Source organism: Abramis brama (genome assembly GCF_963993115.1).
Source record: "Abramis brama genome assembly, chromosome: 16".
NCBI lineage: Eukaryota > Metazoa > Chordata > Actinopteri > Cypriniformes > Leuciscidae > Abramis > Abramis brama.
Genome location: NC_139978.1, coordinates 21,557,406 through 21,580,267, shown reverse-complemented (window position 1 = coordinate 21,580,267; position 22,862 = coordinate 21,557,406). Strand labels below are relative to the sequence as shown.

Below are 22,862 nucleotides of genomic sequence, written 5' to 3'. Positions count from 1 at the left end.
AGCCGTTTCTTGAAAATGGCTATGGACTCAGCAGCTCTGGTTGAGTTAGGTAGCCTAGATCATTCCACCAGCAGGGAACAGTCAAGGTAAAGGCCCCCATCATTTTGAGATGGCACCACAAGACGACGTTCACCTGCAGAGCGCAACTTTCTGGATGGCACATAAGTCTGAAGTAATGAGTTTAGGTAAAAGGGAGCAGGGGGTTTAAAAAGGAGTTTAGGTTTTGGTGAATAGAGGAGTGACGTGAGCTCTCTTTGGCTCATTAAAGACCACTCTGCAGCATTCTGGATCAGTTCCAGAGGTTTGACAGTGCAAGCTGGAAGACCAGCCAGGAGAGCATTACAATAGTCCAGTCTGGATAGACCAAGCGCTTGGATAAGGAGTTGTGTAGCATGCTCTGATAGGAAGGGCCTGATGAACCTCCTAATGTTGTATAAGGCAAATCTGCAGGACCGGGCAGTTCTAGCAATGTGGTCTGTGAAGTTCAATTGATCATCAATTACCACTCCAAGGTTCCTGCTGACCTTGATGGAGTTATGGATGACGAATCTAGCTGAATGGAGAAGTTGTGATGAAGTGTTGGGTTGGCAGGGACCACATTTGATACTTCTTATTTATTATAGTACTTATTCATTACTACTTATTGACAGGAGATTGTGCCTTTTGGAGAGTATTTAATTCCTTAAAATAAAAATAATGAATATTAATCTGCGATTAGGTGGTGGGAAAATATGTTAAGAAATGAACAACCTATTTTACACGCCAATTTAGACCAAAATGTTTTTATTTTTATATTATATTATATTTTTAATTATTTATTTTTACATTAACTGGTTTGGGAAAAACAATCACGCATGGCACAAAGCTTGGTTTGTGGCACTTGCTAAGTGAACACACACACACACACACACACACACACACATGGGGACATAATATATTTTTATACATACCCATATTTTACAACCCTACCCATCACAGAAAACTTTCTTCTGCATTTTTACTTTTTCAAAAAACATAATTTTGTGTGATTTATGAAGTTTTGAAAAGTCAAATCCAAAGAACTGTGTCCATCTTGTTGAAGAAACTCCATTCAAAAATTGCATGTTGGAGACTTTAACACACGTCAAATAAAGAGATTTCTTTCCAGCAGAATCAAAACTGGTGAACTGGAGTTTTCAGAGTCAGTAAACAGCTTTCATCTTCTACCCAGTCTTCCACAGCCGCGCTTACAATGATTGAGGGAAAAAGATGACCATACCCCTCTACTCATTCATTTAGGACATCTGGGTCTTTCAAAAAAACTTGATAATCTGCGCTCAAGTCCTTGAATATCTCTGCAATGCACTGTTGTAAAAACCGGATCGATTTCTCACCACTTCTTTGGCTCAAGTCTTGCAAATTACTTCTCAGGATATGTCCCAGCTTATTGCACCCAGCCACAAACAGTCGTGCTCGCACATTTTCAGATGACAACAGTCTTGAAGACAAAAAGGAGTTAAAAAACAATGGTTCCTCTAACAACCAGTGACCAGCAGGTGTATTAGATGATCTTGATACGATAAAAACCTTCCAGGCCTCCAGCACAGATCTATAAAGAGAGATCCACCATTTATTTCTCTTGCAATTGCATTAAAAACAAATGTTTGTCAAAACCCATTCCACCTGCCCTCCTTAAAAGAGCTGTTGCAGTGTCCATCCAGGCAGAGTTTTTATTATAGAAGTCTTTGGGCTGTTTGTAGCCGAAAATCATTATCCTGGACTTGATATCCACCAAGCCCTGCCCGCCTTCTTGTACTGGAAGATACAATGTGGCTGATCGAATCCAGTGTTGTCCTGACCAAAAAAAGGTCACCAACCTCCTTTAAATGCTTTGAATTAGTCCTGTAGGTGGCTGCAGTACACACAGTTTATGCCAAAGAGTAGAAGCCACTAAATTATTAGCAACCAAAACTCTTCCCCTGCAGGACAACTGGGGTAGCAACCATTTCCAGCGAGACAATCGGGTACACACTCTTTCCTCTAAACCCTCCCAATTTAACTTTAGAGAGAGAGAGAGAGAGAGAGAGAGAGAAAACTGTCATAGGCAGTGGCGGATTAAGACGCTTGGTGCCCCTGGGCCTGACACCTATAGAGTGCCCCAAATGAGAGAACCCAAATGTTATAGATAACCTGCTGCAAGTATGCAACATTAAACATTTCCAACTGTTACAGGCATAATATAATAAACATCTGTTTCACTTCAAGATACAATATAAATTTGAACAAAGCATGCTGCAAAATATTATTTAAAAAAAACAACTAAATCTAGAAAATTAAACAATTTAATGCAAACATGCCAAGGTTTTAGACTGGTCTTGCAATAATAACATCTATATAGCTACATAGTTTTGTGAGGTTTTGAACTGAAAATAAAATTTAAAAACTCACTCGTTTACACTCTGCCTCTCTCTGCAACTTTTTTGCAAAGTGCAATGTGAAAATGCAACTTGCAAGGCTAATGCTCTGTAGTGGATTCACACATAGGCTTACATGAGCCTCGCAGTTCCCTTTCGAGAGGTCTCTCGTATTGCGCAAGGCTAGCTTACGCTATGGGAAAACTCCTTTTCTCGAGAATATTGAAGCCAAATATTTAAAACGCAGTGCAGCTGCACAGCATACATGAATGGCAAGTACGGTTATTGGCTGTGCTGTGTCGACTCAACTGCACGAACCTATGGTGAGGCGGCTCAGACGCGCGAACCAATCAGGGCACGTCAGAGCCCACCAGAATGGGCGTGGCCTAAGGCTATAAAGCGCCCATTCTCCGCCAAGGACCTCAGATTTTTATCTCCTTCAGTGAAATCACCACTTCGCTGATCTCCGGATAGAAGCCTTCTCGCCGCCGTCGAAGAGCCTTCAGCGGAATAAGCAGCTGCTTCGCAGACCTGAGGACGTTCCTTGTTTTCCCTATATGAAGCCCGTCCCTGACTGGCTTATTGGGTTCATACATTACTCTTTCACAGCCTCAGGCATCTTGCCTTGGGCTACCGTATGGAGTGAAGTTAAGCACGCACTGCGTTTTGAAGGGGGTTCCCATAGCGTAAGCTAGCCTTACGCAATACGAGAGACCTCTTGAAACGGGAACGTCTTGGTTACTAATGTAACCTCGGTTCCCTGAGATGAGGGAACGAGTATTGCGTAACCCGCCATGCTTTTGTGCTTTCATCAGGGGATCGCTTCAGTCGATTAAACCTGAGGTCCTTGGTGGAGAATGGGCGCTTTATAGCCTTAGGCCACGCCCATTCTGGGGGGCTCTGACGTGCCAGGGCGCGAAGTGCCCTGATTGGTTTGCATATTGGTTTTCATATAATCTGAGCCGCATCGCCATAGGTTTGTGCAGTTGCCGCAGCACAGCCAATGACCGTACTCTCTGTTCATCTGTGTATGCTGTGCAGCTGCACTGCGTTTTAAAGATTTGGCTTCAATATTCTCGAGAAAAGGAGTTTTCCCATAGCATAAGCTAGCCTTACACAATTCTCGTTCCCTCATCTCAGGGAACCGAGGTTACGTTAGTAACCGAGATGTTTAATTTCAATTCAAAGGACGCAAAACCACACAGCACACTCCCAGAATCTGTACGGTGCGTTTTCACTAGCCTAGCGCGGAGCAGATCGAGCGTAAAAAAAAAATATAGGCTATATATGAAAATAATACATTTCAACAAAACATTCAGGGACTTTAGAACGTTCTGATGAAAGGGTATAGGCCTAGGCTAGAAATACTTTTGAGAATGAGTCGCTTGTTTTAAAAGAGAAAAAAATATTTGCGTGGTGCCCCCCTGGACGGGGTGCCCCTGGGGACCTGCCCAATTGACCATATGGTTAATCCGCCTTTGGTCAGAGATGGGCACAAATACATCAAAAAGTATTTAATTACAAATACTTGCGCATCAAATGTATTTAAATACAATACAAAATACAAAACTGCTGTGAAAAAAGTATTTATTTAAAATACAGGTAATTTGTAATTTGAAAATACAAACAAAATTTACAATCATTTAAAGTGCGAGAGCAGCCTAACTGTGGAGTTAGATACACGTAGGCTAAGAGTATAGAATATCGGAATATCACCGTTTAGTGTAGAAGATGCGATTTTAACGTAGGCCTAGGCTACAAGTTGGCGTATACTGTTATAATAAAAGATCATTACGCCTGCCACTAGGTGTCGAATTCCACGTCCGAATGTTGTGTGCAGTGGAAAGGCGGCTTTACACCTTTTACGACTGACTGTGTTAATGTGAATATTCTCCAAGGCGGGCATTTTTACATAATTTTGTGTGTATCTGGGAGTTCCTCACCAAACAGCAGTTCATCAACCACTCAGATTTCAGCAACACACTCGCACACAACATACATAATGTAGGCCTACACGTTGTTTTAATAATCATCATTGATTCATATAATCCCGCCCGCGACCCACCCACAATTAATCAGAATCTTTTTTTTACTTGACCCACCCGCGCATGTCACTCTTTAGCTAGCAAGTCAATTCACAAGTTCTAGCTATTTGCACCAATCTTCAGTTCTATAATGACATTCAGTGAACATTATCTGATGGTATATTTTACTAGATACTTTACCTTAAAGTAGTTTGACTAAGCACAAAATTATCTTAATTGGGTCTGACTTTGTTCACAATGAGCGAGCTGGACCCTTTTCACAGTTTTAACAGTTTTTTTTTTTATATATAGAATGTTTTTTCAAATGTATGTACACATTATATATATAGGCTATTACAACAACAACAAAAAAAAACTAGTTAATGCTGCTGTGAGGGAGTTTCTTTCTAATACAGCATGCTGTGAGGGTAAAATTGACATGATCTTTCTCTCTTCTGACTGCCATTATCGATATCTCTCTCTATTTTTTTTTTTTTTTTTTACTTTTTTTGAAAGATGTGAAAACGCTGTTGTGGCGTTATTCTTTATTTGAGCAAATGGAAACACAAAAAAATATATTTAATGTAGTCTCTCATTCACTGCTATAGAAGTTTACCCAACTATGACGCCTTCCACTATGGAGAAACCGGAAATGAGAATAGGTTCAATAGGTTTAATGTCACGTGAGTTTCTTGAATCTAGCCAAAAACTGTGATAGGCAATTTGGTAGTCCTACTAGTATATACAGTCCTATTAAGCCTAGTGATGAAAGTTAATATATGCTAAATAAAATGATATATTTAAATAAGCATTTTAAGTATTTTAAATACAAATTTCAGTCCCTCAAAGTATTTAATTACAAATTACATTTCATTTATTTTTGTTAAGGAAAATACAAATTACAAAATACTTAAAAGTAATTAAATACGTATTTCAAATACTGTCCATCTCTGCCTATGGTCATTGGAAAATAAAGGGAAATACAACAAATACGAAAATGCAGAACAATTTTTTGTTATACATTCTACAAATCCGCCACGATTGACAATGTCTAAATATATAACCAAATGTAAAACATAATAAAGGTAGGCTAATTAATTATGTCTGGAAATACTCTTATGAGCAACTGGGGAATACATAAGGCTATTGACTATGTGTATATATATATATATATATACACGGCATCTAGTGGTTACACTATGGTATGGTGTATGGTACACATATTATTTTATTTATTTCTCCCACCAGATGGCACTGATATGCATTAGATTTTAAATCACGTTGCTCTATTTTAACCTAAACACTGTATTAAATAAAAATAATGACATATTTTTTTTAGATTAAGCCTTAATTCACAAAAAACTCATATTATAAAATGTACATATAGGCTAAAAAATATCACATTTACTTTATTGAATGCTTCTTGCAAAAAAAATAACTATATAAGTTTAATTTATTCCACTTTTAATACTGTAAAGAGAAAGTTTGGGTTGTAATATAATCCATTTTACTTGATGCACTTTTCTAGATCTAATTACGCACATGCGTATTATTGCGTAAACTCCCCGAACTACAAAACTACAGAGCCCAGAAGAATAAAGCGGTAACTCTCCGTAGTATGATTGGCCGAAGTGGTTGCCACGCCCCACTACTTTGCGCTGATTGGCCTTTACCCTGAGTTCGTGGACACTCACAGTCTTTCATTGGTTATTGTGAGGAAAGAGGGGCGTTTTCACGACGCAGAGCAGAGAGCCGTGCTGCGGGAGGAGCGAGCAGCGTGTTTCCGGTAAGGGCGACACAACAGTACCATTAGAACCGTTCTGTAAGAAAATTAAAGCAGACTTTAAAAGTAATTTCATTTTATGTGATTCGATATCAACTTTATAATTAATAGTATTGTCCGGGAGCTATCTATCGAGCGTCGCGGAACACACGCGGCAATGGAAGCCGAGTTTCGGGAAATCGATGAGCTCGGGAACTGGAACGCCGTTTACCAGGTAAAGAACTGATTCTGGTGCTTCATACTTGATTATGATGATATAAATATCCATAACAACCCAAAACAAGTTTGTTCTGTTTATTTGATTTGATGTTTATTTTTTGACAGCTCAGATCGCGCTGCTTAACTCAGAAAAAAACGATTTGACAAGTTAAAGAGATGACCTGAATTTGTCATTTATAAACGGAGACTAAAATAGATATGGTGGGAATGAGGTCGTCTGTTATGAGAGGAAGTCTGTTATTAGTTGGATTGCCACCTTTATCTACTTCTCTGACTCACTTGCAGTTTTTTAATAACAGTGATGAATGAATGGCATCCTAAACTGGATGCTGGTGGTCAATCATAACTGTGTGCTATATAGTTTCTCTCAGCAAATCATTTGCCACACATTTGTTTCACTAACAGATTGAAGTATTTTCATCTCATAGACTTCTGTTTTACTGTAGGAGATTAGGCAGCAGTCCAGTGACCTACCATGCAAGATCGCCAAACTTCCAGAAAACAGAAGTCGTAATCGCTACAGAGACGTCAGCCCATGTAAGTGTGCCGCTTCCCCTGTTCGACACAGTGAGTGACACCTAACGGAAGGGGCCTGTTATCAGCGAGCTGTTAAAGTCATTTCACACTGAAGATGTCATGTCTTTTTTTTCTCTCCCTTTTTTAACTCTTCCGTCACAAAGAGCGACACTGTTGTGGTTTCCTCTTTCTCTGAGTCTTTTTCTTTTTCCACAACAACCTGAAAAGGTCCTCAGCTCGCAAAACACCACATTAAATAAATGCCTGTGTGTTTTATCTGTTTCAATTGAGTGTTTTCATCAGGAAGATGTTTTTCTCTCTTGTGGGGAACTGAGAACAGGACCTGAAAAAGAATCGTTCCACCGCTGAATTTGCAAAGCATCATGGGTGATGTGCCCCACAGCTTAATCTCGCTCTCTTTTCACAGTTGACCACAGCCGTATTCATCTACAGATCGGCAATAATGACTACATCAATGCCAGTCTGATCTCAGTGGATGAAGCTCAGAGAAACTACATACTAACTCAGGTGAAATACTGACACTTACACCCCAGATTTGCATCTGCTGAGGAATCTGATGCTGTATTTGCACCTGCATGACATCTGACACACACACACACACACACACACGGATGATACAGATGGTGTAAAGGCACTGAAGAGTTTATTAACATAGTAATAGGGACATATATCCTGTGGAAAATATCGTCAAGTTCACACAATTGAACATTTTATGGTTCATTATTTGTTACTTTTTAAGATTTTAAAATGTGGATTATTAATGCCTGTTCACAACAACAAAAGTGTTCAGTGCAGAAATTTGTGTTACAATGCTTAAAAAATGCCAGGTGAACTGAATGAAAATGTTAAATCACTCTTATTTTAGCTGGCACTTTTAGAAAAGTGCAAATCTTGGTCAGTTTTCTTCACAAGGAAATAGAAAAGAGATTAGATGTCAATATACATGCGTTATAATAATCGATTGTTGTTTAAATTAACAATCAATTAATTAATTAATCATTAACCTTTACCTCTTATATCCGAAGCAAGGGTCGTTACTAAGTTGTCACTTTACTTAACCACTTTTTTTACTTGAGTGAAAAAACCCCTGCTTTACACGAAAATGTGATCTGTAATATCATTGTACATAACAGATAGACTTGTGTCATATATCAGTGTAGTACGATTACAGATAATGCTTTTGGACCAAGTTTTTGTTTGTAACTTTGTGAAGCCTTAGTAAATCATAGTAGATCACATATATTTCAGGGGTGCAAACAGCGCGCTTTTCGGCGCCTCCCGCTTTTTTCACGTCAGTTTGGGTGACTTGTGTGAATCGTGCAGATCCGAAGAGTTTTTTTTAAACTCTGGGGGGTTTGAGAGGGTCTGATTATAATTTAACCAACAGTAATTCTGGATTGCGTCCACCAACAAGTAAATAGGAAATAAGCGAATCAGAACACTGCGCGCCAAACAAGCAGTATGTGCGCAAGCGTGAACCACTAGTGTTTCTGTCTCACTCTGGATCTGCCACTGCATCACATTTCTCTCTGAGTGGCGTGTCCGTTTTTATGTCGGCTCTCATGTTAACTGGTTAGAGCTTGTGTTAGAGCACAATGCCTGCGTGACACACACACTTCTCGAGCCGCGCCGAAACCGCGTGCCAGAAATAGAACCGCAACCGACGCCTATTTTTCACGCGACACGCAACAGTGTTGGAAGTTTTCAGACAAAATAGAAGGCGCAAATACATATTAATAAATTACATTTTGATGCTTGAAAGTCTCTCGGTTTTGACAAATGCATATATAATTGTAATTTAAAAAATAGGCCTAATTATCGATTTTCAAATATTGCCCCTGTCAATAGGCCTACAGAACGAAATATTCTGTAGCCTATTTTGCCGTCAATACTGCCGACGTTGTCTTTGCTGTATCAGGCTATATATATTATGTTTAACATCCAAATGTAGATGGGATAATCTGTCGGCGCACTGAGCCACGCAGTCGCAGACAGCACGTGAAGTTCGTGAACACCGAATTCCCTTTTCTTTCTTATCTATTTGTGTTTGAACAGACATGTGCACGAAAAAATAAGCCAGTGTCCGTCTCAACGAGTTTCCCCGTAAACGCAGTCAAAATAAAACGGATGCGTGTCATTACCGGTATTAGATACGTGCATTCGTCTTAAAGGGACAGCACCCAATATACCTGCAGCTGTTTGTGTCACCAAAGTTAATCAAACAACAAAAGAGAAAGAGAAAAATCACGTTTTGTCAAAAGATAAACTGTATTAATACTTAATACAGTTAATTTACCTGAAAAACATAAAGCACTGCTTTATTTCTCGTGTATTTGTGTTTTATTGTATTTATATTTGTATTGTGTTTATTAGTTTCTATGCAGATGCACTAGGCCTACCCTACACAATTACCCCAATCATCCTAGAATTATTAATTCTTTACAAAAAGAGCTATTCAAATCATCAGGTGAAATTGTTTTCAGGAAGTAGCAGTAAAGCAAGAAGAAGAAGTGCAAGATAGTTTTTCTAAATTTCATTTGACTCTATGTGCCTATAGGGGTGGGTTGGGGATGGTGACAATGTAGTATATGGATATTTGCCGCGGGACGAGGGCTTCGATTACCTCTCTCTTTTTTGACCATACATGTGTTTGCACCCCTGATATTTATTTTGAGCAGGTGGTTTCGAATGAGCCCCCAAAAAAAACATAGGACAATGTGTAGATCACGGAGTGACATGACATGCTTGCTTGGCTAAAGCTGTAGGACTTCCAGGATCCGATTGTGTCGCAATCATGATGCAGTGTTTTCCAAAGTTATTTGAGTGTTCAACCAATGGATCTTGGGTGGGGTGGGATGGGTGGGTATAGTGGATAGGGACGATTGGTAGAGACCAGTCGGACACTGTTTCATAGCTGGAGCGTGCTTGGATTGGTTTGATCGCTCAGAATGACAGGTCTTAATTTATAATGCTTCACAGAATAGGATCGCACAGCTAAAACAGCACTGGAAGATCATCACTCATCCACCAGGATGTTATTACTGTTTATACTATGTACTTTTATTGTGGCGTTTACACAAGTAAATAGTTCTTAAGTTCAGTAAAATAACATATTTGGAGGTTTTTTTGGACCCTTGGTTTATTATGTTTCTAAATAAACGGCTAGCCTGCTGCCTACCAAATCCATTGCATGGCTTGAAGACATTAATGCACTTATAATATGTAACTACGGTGTGCTACTACATTTTTCATGGTGTGTCTGCTGCACGTGTTTTGCTCATGAGCCCAACACACCTCAAAACTACGTACTCTGATGACGTTGCTTAGTCGGTAATTGTAACAGTTTTATCGATTAAATTATAGACAATTAATCAATCGTTGATCGGTGAAGACAGCTTGTGAAGTGACTCTCAAAGCTCCTCTGGAGTTCATGTGTTCATGTCCTCATATATGGAGATTGCAGACGCTGAAAACACTGAGCGTCACGTGTGTGAGTTTGTCTATTAGACGAAACCACGCTGTTCATTCACACAGAAACACACAAATCACTTATTAGCGTCATGCACTGACTGGCTGTTGTCGTGTTTATTTCTGCTTTGTAACTGGCTTTTAGATGAATCCATATGGAATAAAAATGTACATGAGTTTATCATCGTTATCCATGTAAATTTTATGGCAATCTCAATATGATAACGTTTATTGCCCAGCCCTAGTTACAGTAGCATCCCTAAGAACATCTTTCCTTTAAAAATCTGTCACATTGATGCAAATGTTTATGTTGGTCTTAACAGACACATTAACAGCATTCATTCATTCAAATTATAAAACGGTTAGTTCCAGTCGTTGATTCTGATCGCTTCAGCCAACGGTTCTATGTATCACATTCACTAGACAACACCCCTAACAACCACTCTTAGCAGCGTAAACATACGTGGTGTTCACGGCTGTGACTTATTCATGATACAGCACTAGCCTCTCAAACCCTATTGCTTACATAAAATGTTTATTGCATTGATAGACTTTTGCAATAGTGAACGCTATTCGTTTCACGTCGGGCCATCACTAAAATTCACAGCGCCCATGACAAAACTTAGACAAAATAAAAGGTTGGCCACTATTAAAGGTACAATATGTAAGATTTTTGTAATAAAACGTGCAAAAATCACTTGCACAGTGTGATATATTTTCTGCAGTTGTGTACTTACAATAGCCCAAAAGTTCCCAAAGATTTTTAATTTCAGAGAAATTCCAATTTTAAATAATGGCTCGTAATATCCACGTTATCCCTGGTTTCCGCTTGTACTGCCTTAGTAACCATGGCGACAGACTTGGACAACTGCGTTACGTCTAGCGGCACGCTCACGCTGTTGTTGTTTCGTTCAAACATTATGGACCATGGCAAGCAGACTTTGGGACAAAAGGAGAAATAAAACGAGGGTCAATTTTGGCGTGGCGTTTTCGAGATGCCGAGAGCTCCACGTCCGCAACTAACTTGACAGAGTTGCATGTACTCTTGCATGTACTTTATTAGACAGCTGAGCAAATGTACATACAACAAATCAGTGTTATATAGCTCAACATGATGAAATGTTAGAATGTGATCAGTATGTTATTCTAATGTTGATCTAGCTTACTGCTAGTCTCATATAGCCAACAAACTAACACATAGAATAATATTATAACTTTCAACACACTCAAATGTTTAGTATGATAGTGTAACGTTAGACCAAGTGAAACAGTGCTGCGTTACCTCACAAGTTTAATTCGTCAAATAAACTGACCTGTGTGAGTAGTAATTCAGCACTTGCTGGTAGTTCGAAATGAAATGTCCTCATTCCTTTATATCCGCGGGACTCGCGTGTGGCGCTGATATCTGTCTCTCATTAGCAATCGCGCCCTGCTTCATACCACAGTCATGTTATAAACATCGATGTATTCACTCATCCATAAACATTATTAGATCTATCGGCATGACGACAAGTTCCATAATTCCGCTTATGCGTCATCGACCTATGCCATTGTTATTATAAAAGGTTACCGACCCCTAGCGGCAAAAAAAAAAAGACATTGTAGCTTTAAAATTAGCAACAAAACAAAATTAAGTTATCTTTATTATTTGTCGCACCAGGTGTCTCAGCCAATCAAATAAAATCATACTAAATGAGTTATAAAATAATAGATTTTCAGTTTACAGATGAAGCATTGTAGTAATTATAATAGTGCTAAATGATGCAGTATAATATGAGTAAAAGTAACACTTCTGTTTTGTTGTCAATGAATTTGGATGGGACTTAAGTGATCCATAAGATAAAAAGGTTAGGAAACAGTGACTTATCCTGAATAGCTACACTAAAACAATGATAGGTAAGCAAGTAATGGGGGAACTCCCTGTTCAGAGACTCCCCTTCCCCCCAATCCTGGTTTTGACATTTGCGTTGATGTTAGTATTACGTGTGAACACCCCAGCCAACGTCACACACTGATATGCTACAGAGATATTCCATTTTGACAGTCCTGGCATCTACCAGAGAGATTTTCCCGTATCTGGAGAGGACACTGGGAAATGTTGTGAAATCTTGAGTTGAGTCAGCGTGACATGTTTCTTTATTATACAGATGAATTAGCACACTGATACTCTGAGACTGCAGCAGACTCGTCTCAACCTGCAAGCCTTGTTCAGTCAGAGCATTGCCAGCTACAACCACAAACACACAAAACAAGCACACATTCTCACCCGAAATGTCATGTAAAAATGACTGCTGAAATGTGTGGTTTACTGAAACTTAAGGTCATGAGTTTTCACTATAAGTAAAATGAAAAGTCTCTACTGTAAATTAGTCTAATTTAGTAACCACTGTACAGACATGTTCACCAAACATGTCAAGCTTGAAGGTTTTTTTTTACATTAAAAACTTTAGGGTCAGTAAGTTTTTTTTTTTAAAGAAATTCTTTTTTATTTTATTTAGCTATGATGCATTACATTGATCAAAAGTGACAGTAAAGACACAAATAGTGTTAATTTTTTTTTATTTAATAAATGCTATTCTTTTGAACTTTTTATTCAAAGAATATCTTTGAATAAAGAGAAAACTGTATCATGGTTTCCACAAAAATATGAATCCGCACAAATGTTTTTAACATTGATGATAATAAGAAATGATTCTTGAGCACCAAATCAGCATATTAGAATGATTTGTAAAGGATCATGTGACACTGAAGACTGGAGTAATAATGCTGAAAATTCAGCTTTGTCTTCACAGGAATACATGACATTATAATATATATATATATATATATATATATAAAAAAAAAAAAACAGTCATTACATTACTTTAAATTTTAATAGCATTTCAAAATATTACTATTTTACAACATAAAAAAAAAAAAAATCTTACTGACCCCAAACATTTGAATGGTAATGCTGCTGCTTAGTCTTATAAACTCTGTTGCAGGACAAATTCATGGTATGCATGTTTTTTTTAAATGTATTATTAATAAAGTACACTGGTTGTGCTTGTTTTAAAAGTTTTGTTTGTGTTTAGGGTCCGTTACCAAACACCTGTGGTCACTTCTGGGAGATGGTGTGGGAGCAGCGCTGCCGAGGGGTCGTGATGCTGAATCGCGTTATAGAGAAAGGCTCGGTGAGAGAAACACACCGTACCTGTATCTTTGTACCATACCTGTAACATTGATACACACTCGCTGGATACCTGCCTGAAACACTTCTGGCGTGCATATGGAATGTGTACATGAGTTGTGTATGTGAGGCTTGTGTTGTAAGGTTATAATAAAGAAGTGTGTGTGTTTTGCAGGTAAAGTGTGCTCAGTACTGGCCTCAGCGAGAAGAGAGGGAGGCTGATTTCGAGGACACAAACTTCAGACTTACTCTGATCTCAGAGGATGTGAAATCGTACTACACAGTACGAGAGTTGGAGCTGGAAAATCTGTTGGTGAGACACTTCATTTCATCTCATCCAGTCATGCTTTTGCTCATCTGTCAATCTCTTTCACTTATCATTCTGCTATTTTCAACTGAGATTTTATGCAGTGCTTCCTCAGTCATTTTTCTTCCATTTGGCCAAATTCTTGTTTTTCAACAAAAAATGTTGAATGCCATGTTCTTTATAGCTGGACGGCTTGTTGACTTGACTTGACTCGACGCTCTCAGGATATTACAGATGCTAGAGGCTCAATTCAGACAAACACACACCCATCATGATTAATGTTGTGTCATATGTGTTTAAAGACACAGGAAACACGGGAGATTCTTCATTTCCACTACACCACATGGCCAGATTTCGGCGTGCCAGAGTCGCCTGCGTCTTTCCTCAACTTCCTGTTGAAAGTGCGCGAGTCGGGCTGTCTGAGTCCAGATCACGGCCCTGTCGTGGTTCACTGCAGCGCTGGCATTGGCCGTTCTGGAACGTTCTGCCTCGTAGACACCTGCCTTCTACTGGTGAGAGAACTGTGTGATGCCATATCTGCCGGACAAAATTGCTTTTATTAATATTTAACTTTTTAAATAAAGGAGTATACTCAATAGCATATTAGTTTATATTATTAAAAAATTCTATTGAGTCATTGACCTTTACTGACCTTTACCTAATGACCTTTGTGCATTTGACAGATGGTGTTTTCATGAAGTGAAATTTCATGAATAATGGTACCTTGGCACTCAAAAAAAAAAAAAAAGTAGTACTAATAATACATTATCATTTAATATTTTGGGGCCAGTACAATACTTTTATTCAGCAGTAAATATTAATTGTTACTAGGGGTGTCGCGACATAAAAATGTGATATCTATCGGTTGATGTAAAGGAAATGATTTGTGATATAAGAGTTAGTTTTATCCAGCACTCAGCTTACTGTTTTAAAAAAAAAGTATAATTCATCCAAAAATGTAAATCCTGTCATCATAATCACCCTCATGTCGTTTTTAAACCTCTAAGGTTTTCGTTCATCTTCCAAACATAAATGAAGATATGAAACCTGAGAGATTTCCCTTCATTTTCATTCCCCTAAAACTTAAACGATCCAAAAAGGTCATAAAGGCATCATAAAAATAATCAATTAAGCGGTCTAATCCAAACCCAAGTTTTCTGAAGAGACACGATGGCTTTATACGACGAACAGATTTACAATTGGAGCAGCTCTCTTCAAAGTGTAAGCACAAACATAATTTAAATCACCATATCACATTTAGTTTTAGTAGTATGATCATTTAAAGCATTTTAGATGTTTAATTCTTATGTAGTGCATTAATAGAGGGAGATGTGCGTGCGTGGCTTATCTGTAAGAGATCCAACGAATGCCGGCATTGAAAGCGCGAGTGTACCGTGTGTGGAAAATGTTTCAGTGACAGTTATATAACTAGTTATATAACTACTATATATAACATTTAATATAATGTATAATAATGCAATGGGTAAAATTTTGTTGGTCATGAATCATGATATTGCCTAATGTCTGATTTTACCTTTAAAAAAGGGCCTACAATATTTACATGTACCTCAGTGACATAGTGCAAGCAGATGTGTCTAACATAATTCTGGGTTTTCAGCTTCAGAATCATGAATGTTTTTATTCTGGTGTCACCATTTCCCTGTGCATTGGGGACCAGGACTAAGTTCAAGTCTATTCAAGTAGTGATAGTGACAAATTATATCTCAATATTTTCTGGGATTTGATCGATAACGGTAATTAAACAATATTTTCCTGAGTGTGTTATTGTGTTGGTACCTTGGCAGGTTTAGGACTGCAGCAGTGACAGAAATCATCTTTTCCAATAAGTTTAAACTGATTTTTTACCTTTTATGGGCATTTTTACCCTTCTAAATGCATTTTTTTTAACCTAATTAAATTTATGCATCTTTTGTGTCAAATTCTTACATTTAATCAATAAATTCAGTTAGAATAATAAGACACAATATAGGGCTGTTACCAATCAAATGAAATCAGTATCAGCAAAATTCATCTTTGCAATGCCGAGGAAACAGAAGCTGCATCTGAAGTGGCATTTAGATGCTTTTACACACACTGATTAATGCAGCTCAGAGGCCACATGAATGCATTTAACCTGCAGAGACACAAAACAGTCCTGTGACTTTTTTAATATTAACTTCTTATTTATTGAACTATTGTGTGTAATCAATCTCACATTTGTAAATATGCTGATATTTGGAGAAAAATATATTAACTACATTAAATGATATAAATATGAAAGACAGAGGTATTTTTTTCCCTTATCTTGAATATTGAGGATATTATCTAACTCAGCCTTTCTCAAACTTTTTTCAGTCAGGGCACCTTTCAAAAGTGCATAAAATCTCAAGGCACCCCAGTGTAAAATATAATTTAAAAACACTGCATAACCCAAATGTAAATGCAAATGTCCTGTTTATTTAGACAGGACAGTAATGAACAGAGCATAATACGAACTGTAAATAACAATAACAATAATAATAACAACTTTATAGCAACTTTATAGCACCTTTAAAAACACAGGTTTGCAAAGTAATTCACAAAATAATTAATCAGAGACACAAATGCCATAAAACCGTAAGAGGTGGACCGCCCAATACAAGAACCCAACAACAAATCCAGACCAGGAGAACTAAAATGAAGTGCAGGATGCAGTTAAAATAAAATAAAAAGGGGCAGACATGACAAAAATAAATTAAATCAGATACAATACGATAAGAAAAAGATGCATGTTAAAAAATGCACCAGAGATAAGCAGGAATGTTTTTCCATATAGTGCTTGTTTTCATCCGTGCCATATGCGCATGCACACACACCCACATACACATACACCCACACACACAAACAATAATCCGCAACGAGAGAGGGAGAAAGATCTACATGCGCGCATGCAGCGCGCATACGTGCTCACACAAGCCGGGGGTGACCACAATCAATGAGACGTGAGCCTGGTGCGACGCATTTTCATTCTAAAATGAATTTACAATTTTATTAATCCGTTCATATGTTTAAAAAGAAGAAGAATGTATTTATGTAAATTCAAATATATTTATATATGAAATGTCAGATTTTTATTTTTTTTAGCCTACGTAATTTTTTGGCGGCACCCCTGACACAGTCAGGGGGCACCCCAGTGTGCCGCGGCACCCACTTTGAGAAAGGCTGATCTAACTGACCCCAAATATTTGAAAAGTAGTGTAATTAATTTATAAATATTATATACAGTGCATGCAGTACAACTGAAATGCAACCTTCAGTAAACAACCAGTAATAAAAAAATAAAATAAAAAAAACTTACTTCAAGTGAAATAACAGATAGTGCAGAGATGCAAATGAAGTAAACAGTGCTTGACATTTTTTTTTTAAGCTCAGTAGACCCCCTATCCCCCCCCCCCCCCACACACACACACACATTCTCTAAACAACTGCTATTGTGTTCTCAGATGTCTCAGAGGGAAGATCCATCATCAGTACGCATCCAGGAGGTATTGCTGGAAATGCGACGATACCGCATGGGTCTGATCCAGACAGCTGATCAGCTGCGTTTCTCTTACCTCGCTGTCATAGAGGGTGCCAAGTACATCATGGGAGACACGTCTGTACAGGTAATGCTATGGGATATTAAAGAAACCAACATATTTGAAACGTTTAAATTTGGTGTTCTGAAATGTTTAATTTCAGGTGTTGAGGGTGTTGCAGGGTGTAGAGCTGATAGATGCACTAACATTCAGAAGTTTTGGGTTGCAAGATCATTTTTAAATGTCACTTCTATGCTTTCCAAGGATGCCTTTATTTGGTAAAATTACTATAAAAACAGTAATACTGTCAAATATTATTACCATTTAAAATAATTTCTCTATTTGTTATAATCTATTTGAATATATTTTAAAATGTAATTTATTCCTGTGATGACAAAGCTGAATTTTCAGCATCATTACTCCAGTCTTCAGTGTCACATGATCCTTTAGAAATCATTCTAATATGCAGATTTGCTGCTCAAGAAACATTTATTATTATTATCAGTCGAAAACAGTTGCTCTGTTTAATATGGTTGTGGAAACAGTTATATTTTTTTCCATCAGGATTCTTTGAATATAAACTTCAAAAGAAATAGAAAATGTCAGGGTTGTATTGTTTTAAATGTGTTTACTGTCACATTTTTAATCAATTTAAAGGATTAGATCACCTAACAATGAAAATTCTGTCATCATTTACTGTCATCATTTACATAATTTAAGGCTTTTGTTTGTCTTTGAAACACAAATGAAGATTTTTAGAAGATATCCATGAATCGAGTGGTTAAATCACGCTTTATATGATGCACAGATTTAATTTAGGCTTTTATTCGCAAATAAACCTTCAGCGAACAAATTTGTTCACGGAAGCTCAAGCAAGCTAGACTGATGCACGAGAACCAATGAGGTTCATTCTTGCATGTCACACTAACACATTTAAGCTTTCAGAAGAACCAAATGAGGTTTGTTCTCACGCATCAAGCAAGGACAGTTGAGCTTCTGTTTATGTTTGCTGATCAATGTTTATATGTGAATAAAAGCCTAAATTAAATTTTTGAGTGAACTAAACCTTTAATGCATCCTTGTTGAATAAAAAAATCTTATTGACCCCGAACTTTGAATGTTAGTGCACCATTTTACATTTTTATTTATTCATTTGAATGATTTATTTTTTGCCATTTAATTTAATGTTAAAATTAATCATTCTACCATTTGTCCATAAAATGCCAAAAAATCCCTGTCATTTTTAAATCATATAACTGAAAAAGACTTATATTATCATATGATATAGGCCTACCTTTACTGTCATAAAAATACTTTTACCATGATATGTAACATTTTTTCATTTCTGGTAGGCTGTATTGATCAGTGAAGTGTTTGTATCCATGTGCGAGTAGGTGTCTTGGAAGGAGTTATCAAATGAGGAGGATCTCCCCCCTGAATTCACTCCTCCTCCCAGGCCACGGCCCCCAATAGATCCTCCTAACGGCAAAGACGACCTGGTGAACTCTGACCCCACACACTTCTTCACTGAGATCATAGAAAACAGTGCAGAAATCTGTGCAAACAGGTCAGCCTGTCAATATCTTTTATCTACTCCCAATATATTCTCTCCTGTATTGGCCATCCACACCCAGCAGCCACATTCAAACACTTTTTGTTGCTGTTTTTCCAGGGCACCCCAGACATTCACTGACGGGCCGGACCTACGCAGACGGATGGTCGCAGCTGGTGAGGTTGGAGCGACGCCGTTGTCAAGCGAACAACCCGACGACCCAATCGTTCCAAGAGAAGCCCCTCCCAAACCTGCGCGGTCTCCGCCCAAGACTCCCACCGCAGAGGCTGTTCCTGCTCCCGCCAGTGGAGCGTGGAGCCCCCTGATGGCCAGTGTGTGTATGTGCACGGTCCTGGCTGCAGGTGCTTATGTCTGTTACCGCACCTATTTCCACTGATGCCCTGTCATTCGTTCCGTCTCTTTCTCTATCCCTCCATCTGCTGGCTATTGGTGGGAAAAGAAAAAGAGAGACACACACACACACACATTCTCAGCTGGACCTGTCTCTCTCAGCTGAGCCCATCTCACTCTCTCCAAGTGTCTCTGTGGATGTGTTACAGAGGCTTTTCTCTGCCAAACTGCTGTCGTCTCCCTCTATACACACTCTTACACACAATCTAATAAACGTGTGTCCGTTTAAAACCTCAGGGCCTCACAATTCAGGTGTTGATACCTAGACGTTATATACAGGTAAAAGAGAATCCAAAAGACTGTTATTGCTGCAGTAAGTAAGGGAAATTTTTGTGTGTATGTATCTCAATCATATGGCATTTTGTATTTTAAGTCTGACGACTACCAGTGATGGTCTCGGATGGAGCTGCACAGGAGGTGAGCTCATAATACATGCTGAACACACAAATCTGCTGTACCTAATAGAGGAGGACACGAGTAGTCTTCTTTTCATCCTTTTTTTTTTTTTTTTTCATCCTCAGCTTTTGTGTGTATGCCAAAGGTGACACTGGCATTTCTTCTGTGTCCTCATTCATTTGTTTTCTTTGTCAATACCATTTCCAAAAGGTTCAGACCCTTTAAAATGCTGGAGCTGATGTCAGATCCAATCTTGCAGATCTGCTGGTCCTCCAGAGGCCTAATGCAATAAAAGGAACTGCGGCCATTTCACAAGAACTCACATTTTAGTTTTCATTTAATACAAATTCTAAAATCACTTAAAATCAGGCAAGCTTTTTTACTAGACCTGATGTTCTGCACTTGATGGGTCTTTACCCCCAAATGTGGGTAAATTTAACTCAAAGCTAACTTTGGAAATCGAGGGAAAGCAAGCAATTTAATTTTAATGATGGAACAGCATTTAGTGCGAATCCCTCAGTGTTTTCATCTAAGCATAAGCTCATTCCTGGATAATTGATTATTAACAAAAGTGTGGCAAAGCTCAACCAGCAGGTGGCAGTATTGCTTTTTTTTTTTTGCTTCTATTTCCCATAAGAGAAAAGTGATTCATGGGACAGGTTTTGATTTTTATTTAAATAAAATTTCCCAGCTGCAATACAGATAAGTTCAGATGCTTCTGGCTTTTGTCACATGATTTGAATGGTGTGCAGTGAGCACAGGGAGTCTGACTAACCAAAAAACAAACAAAACACCAGCACCGAATGAATGCAAAGAGAGAAACGATCAGTGACAGTGAGCTGTCTTTATGTTTTACTGTTTTATCATATTATTGTCATAGTAATTATTATCAAGAGAGATTAACGGCAGACTAGCATAAACATGTCCTTCAAATCAAACCACGCTGCAGAACTGTTACTTTTGAACAATTTGTGAACAAGTCAAATGCAGTAACCTCAAAACAAATGAAGCCTTTAGGTGTATTGAGGCCTGAAATGCTTTTAATTGTGACTTCGCTTTGTGTGATGACTTTTTTACTGCTGCTTGACCAGTCCAGAATGGTCATTTTTGGGTTACTGGGTGGTTTTTCTTGTTTGTAGAGGTTCAATGTTTCACACTCTGAAGCTGTTGATGTTCGTTCAGAATCTGGTCCTGTAGCTGGACCACAGAATGTAAAGTCTCTCTTCTTGATAGCTTTATTTACACACATATATAGAGAAATATAATTGTCTGTGTCATTGTTTGTCGTCTTTCAGTTATCTGTGGACTGGTAGACATCAGACATCTTTGGCCTTTGTATTTGAGGCTTAAGAATCCCCCCGCATCCTGTTGTTCTTTTTAATGTTTATTATCTGTTTTTTTTTTGTTGTTTTTTTGTAAGAAAAGCATTATGCTTTGTTTGCGTATGCTTTCCAGTTGGATGTAATGAAAGTTGAAATTTTATTTTTCGGAGAGAATACAGAGCAGACGCTGTGGTAATAAACGTGTACATCTCTGATGATCTTCTGTTTTTAATTTTGTTCCTATTTCGTTCTTATTCCCTCATGTGATGGTGAGAGAAGAGAGAAGTGAAAACTTTGAATGAAAGAGTTCTCTGTGAGTTCTAATATTAAAATAAAGCTAAATCATAGATTACAGACTCAAAAATACATGTGAAGTGTGGTGTAGTTTGAGCTTGTTTAATGTGCAGTTTCATCATCATCCTATTAATTAGTTTAAGATCACATTTCATACCACAATTAAAACTCAATGTAAATGTATGCAGGTCTGGATTATGGACCGGGCCAGATCTCTCTCAAGACTAAAAGAAATTGAACCAGGGTCCTCAGTGATACAGTGCAATCTGACACTAACAATCCCAGATACAATTTTCAGTTGTCCAACCATAGCCTACCAAATCGTAATAATAAAAATATCCAAATTGCCTCCATTAATAGTCTCTATGGAGAAAAATATACCAGTAGTACATATTTTTATATTTATACTGTAAGGAAGGAGAAATGAAAATGTAGAAATAATTTGTAAAATATGTAAATATTAAATTATATTAAAATGATGTATATATATATATGTATATGTGTATATATATGTGTATATGTGTGTATATATATGTGTATATATGTAAGAAATTTCTATTTTTACAAAGCTATTTGCATTTTTAATAATAATTAAAAAAAACTTTACTTTTTTTACTCCCACTGAATTTTCCAAAGACCCCTATAGCACCCCTTTAATGCACCCGATTTCTTTCTTTTTTTGTGACAGGCCCTGTGAAATTTATCAGCGTATATATAAAATCACAGTTGTTATTGGCAGACGTGTCCCTCTGAATATCTTAGGTCAGGTGATTACATCCCTGACGTCAATACACACATAAAGAAAACTCCATGTGGCCAGTGGAGGGCGCTTCAGTATAAGTAACTCACTTCTTGGCTATTACTTCGATTGGGTCTTTCACAATAAGCGAACTAGAACTTTTTTTTTAATAACTTGTCTGAACTCGTGTCATTGCAAATCTAATAACACGTATTTCAGAGTCAGTAAATTGTGACTTTTCAGATACTTGTACCTCTTTTCTAACAACCCATCCTCACGTTAGCATGTTCACAGTGCAAAAATGCAGATATAAATCCATAGGCTTTCCTAAACCACATCATTTGTGGTTGAGAGGCTTTACTTATGACAGGAATCTTCAGCTGTAATGTTTCACTTGTGTACGTGCTTAAGTGTGTGTCAGCACAGTACAGCTGGTACCCTGCATTTCCTGTAACATTACCTTGCCCTACAAACAATACCTCACAGCTTCAAATAAATGATTTTGAGCACATTTGCAAAGTCTTATTATCCCAGATGGACTGTTTCTGTGATAAACAAAAGGGATTTCTAGACTGTTTTTACAAGAGGTATTTCTAGAATGTGTTTACAAGTCTTATAAACATGCTGTAGGCCTACTTACAGTACATACAGTATACAGGACATTTCATAACCATTCTGTGCTGCTTTTGAG

At 37.8% G+C, this 22,862-nt stretch overlaps 1 protein-coding gene across 1 annotated transcript; it reads left to right on the top strand.

Moving 5' to 3' along the window:
* The first annotated feature begins 6,151 nt into the window (after positions 1-6,151).
* ptpn1 (protein tyrosine phosphatase non-receptor type 1) lies at positions 6,152-21,351 on the top strand. Its single transcript, XM_084086961.1, has 10 exons — positions 6,152-6,203; positions 6,312-6,414; positions 6,866-6,956; positions 7,363-7,463; positions 13,499-13,597; positions 13,769-13,906; positions 14,203-14,412; positions 17,383-17,544; positions 18,852-19,024; positions 19,130-21,351. Exons 2-10 carry the CDS (start codon positions 6,358-6,360, stop codon positions 19,404-19,406), a joined length of 1,308 nt encoding a protein of 435 aa, XP_083943087.1. The 5' UTR covers positions 6,152-6,203; positions 6,312-6,357; the 3' UTR covers positions 19,407-21,351.
* Positions 21,352-22,862: the final 1,511 nt, after the last annotated feature.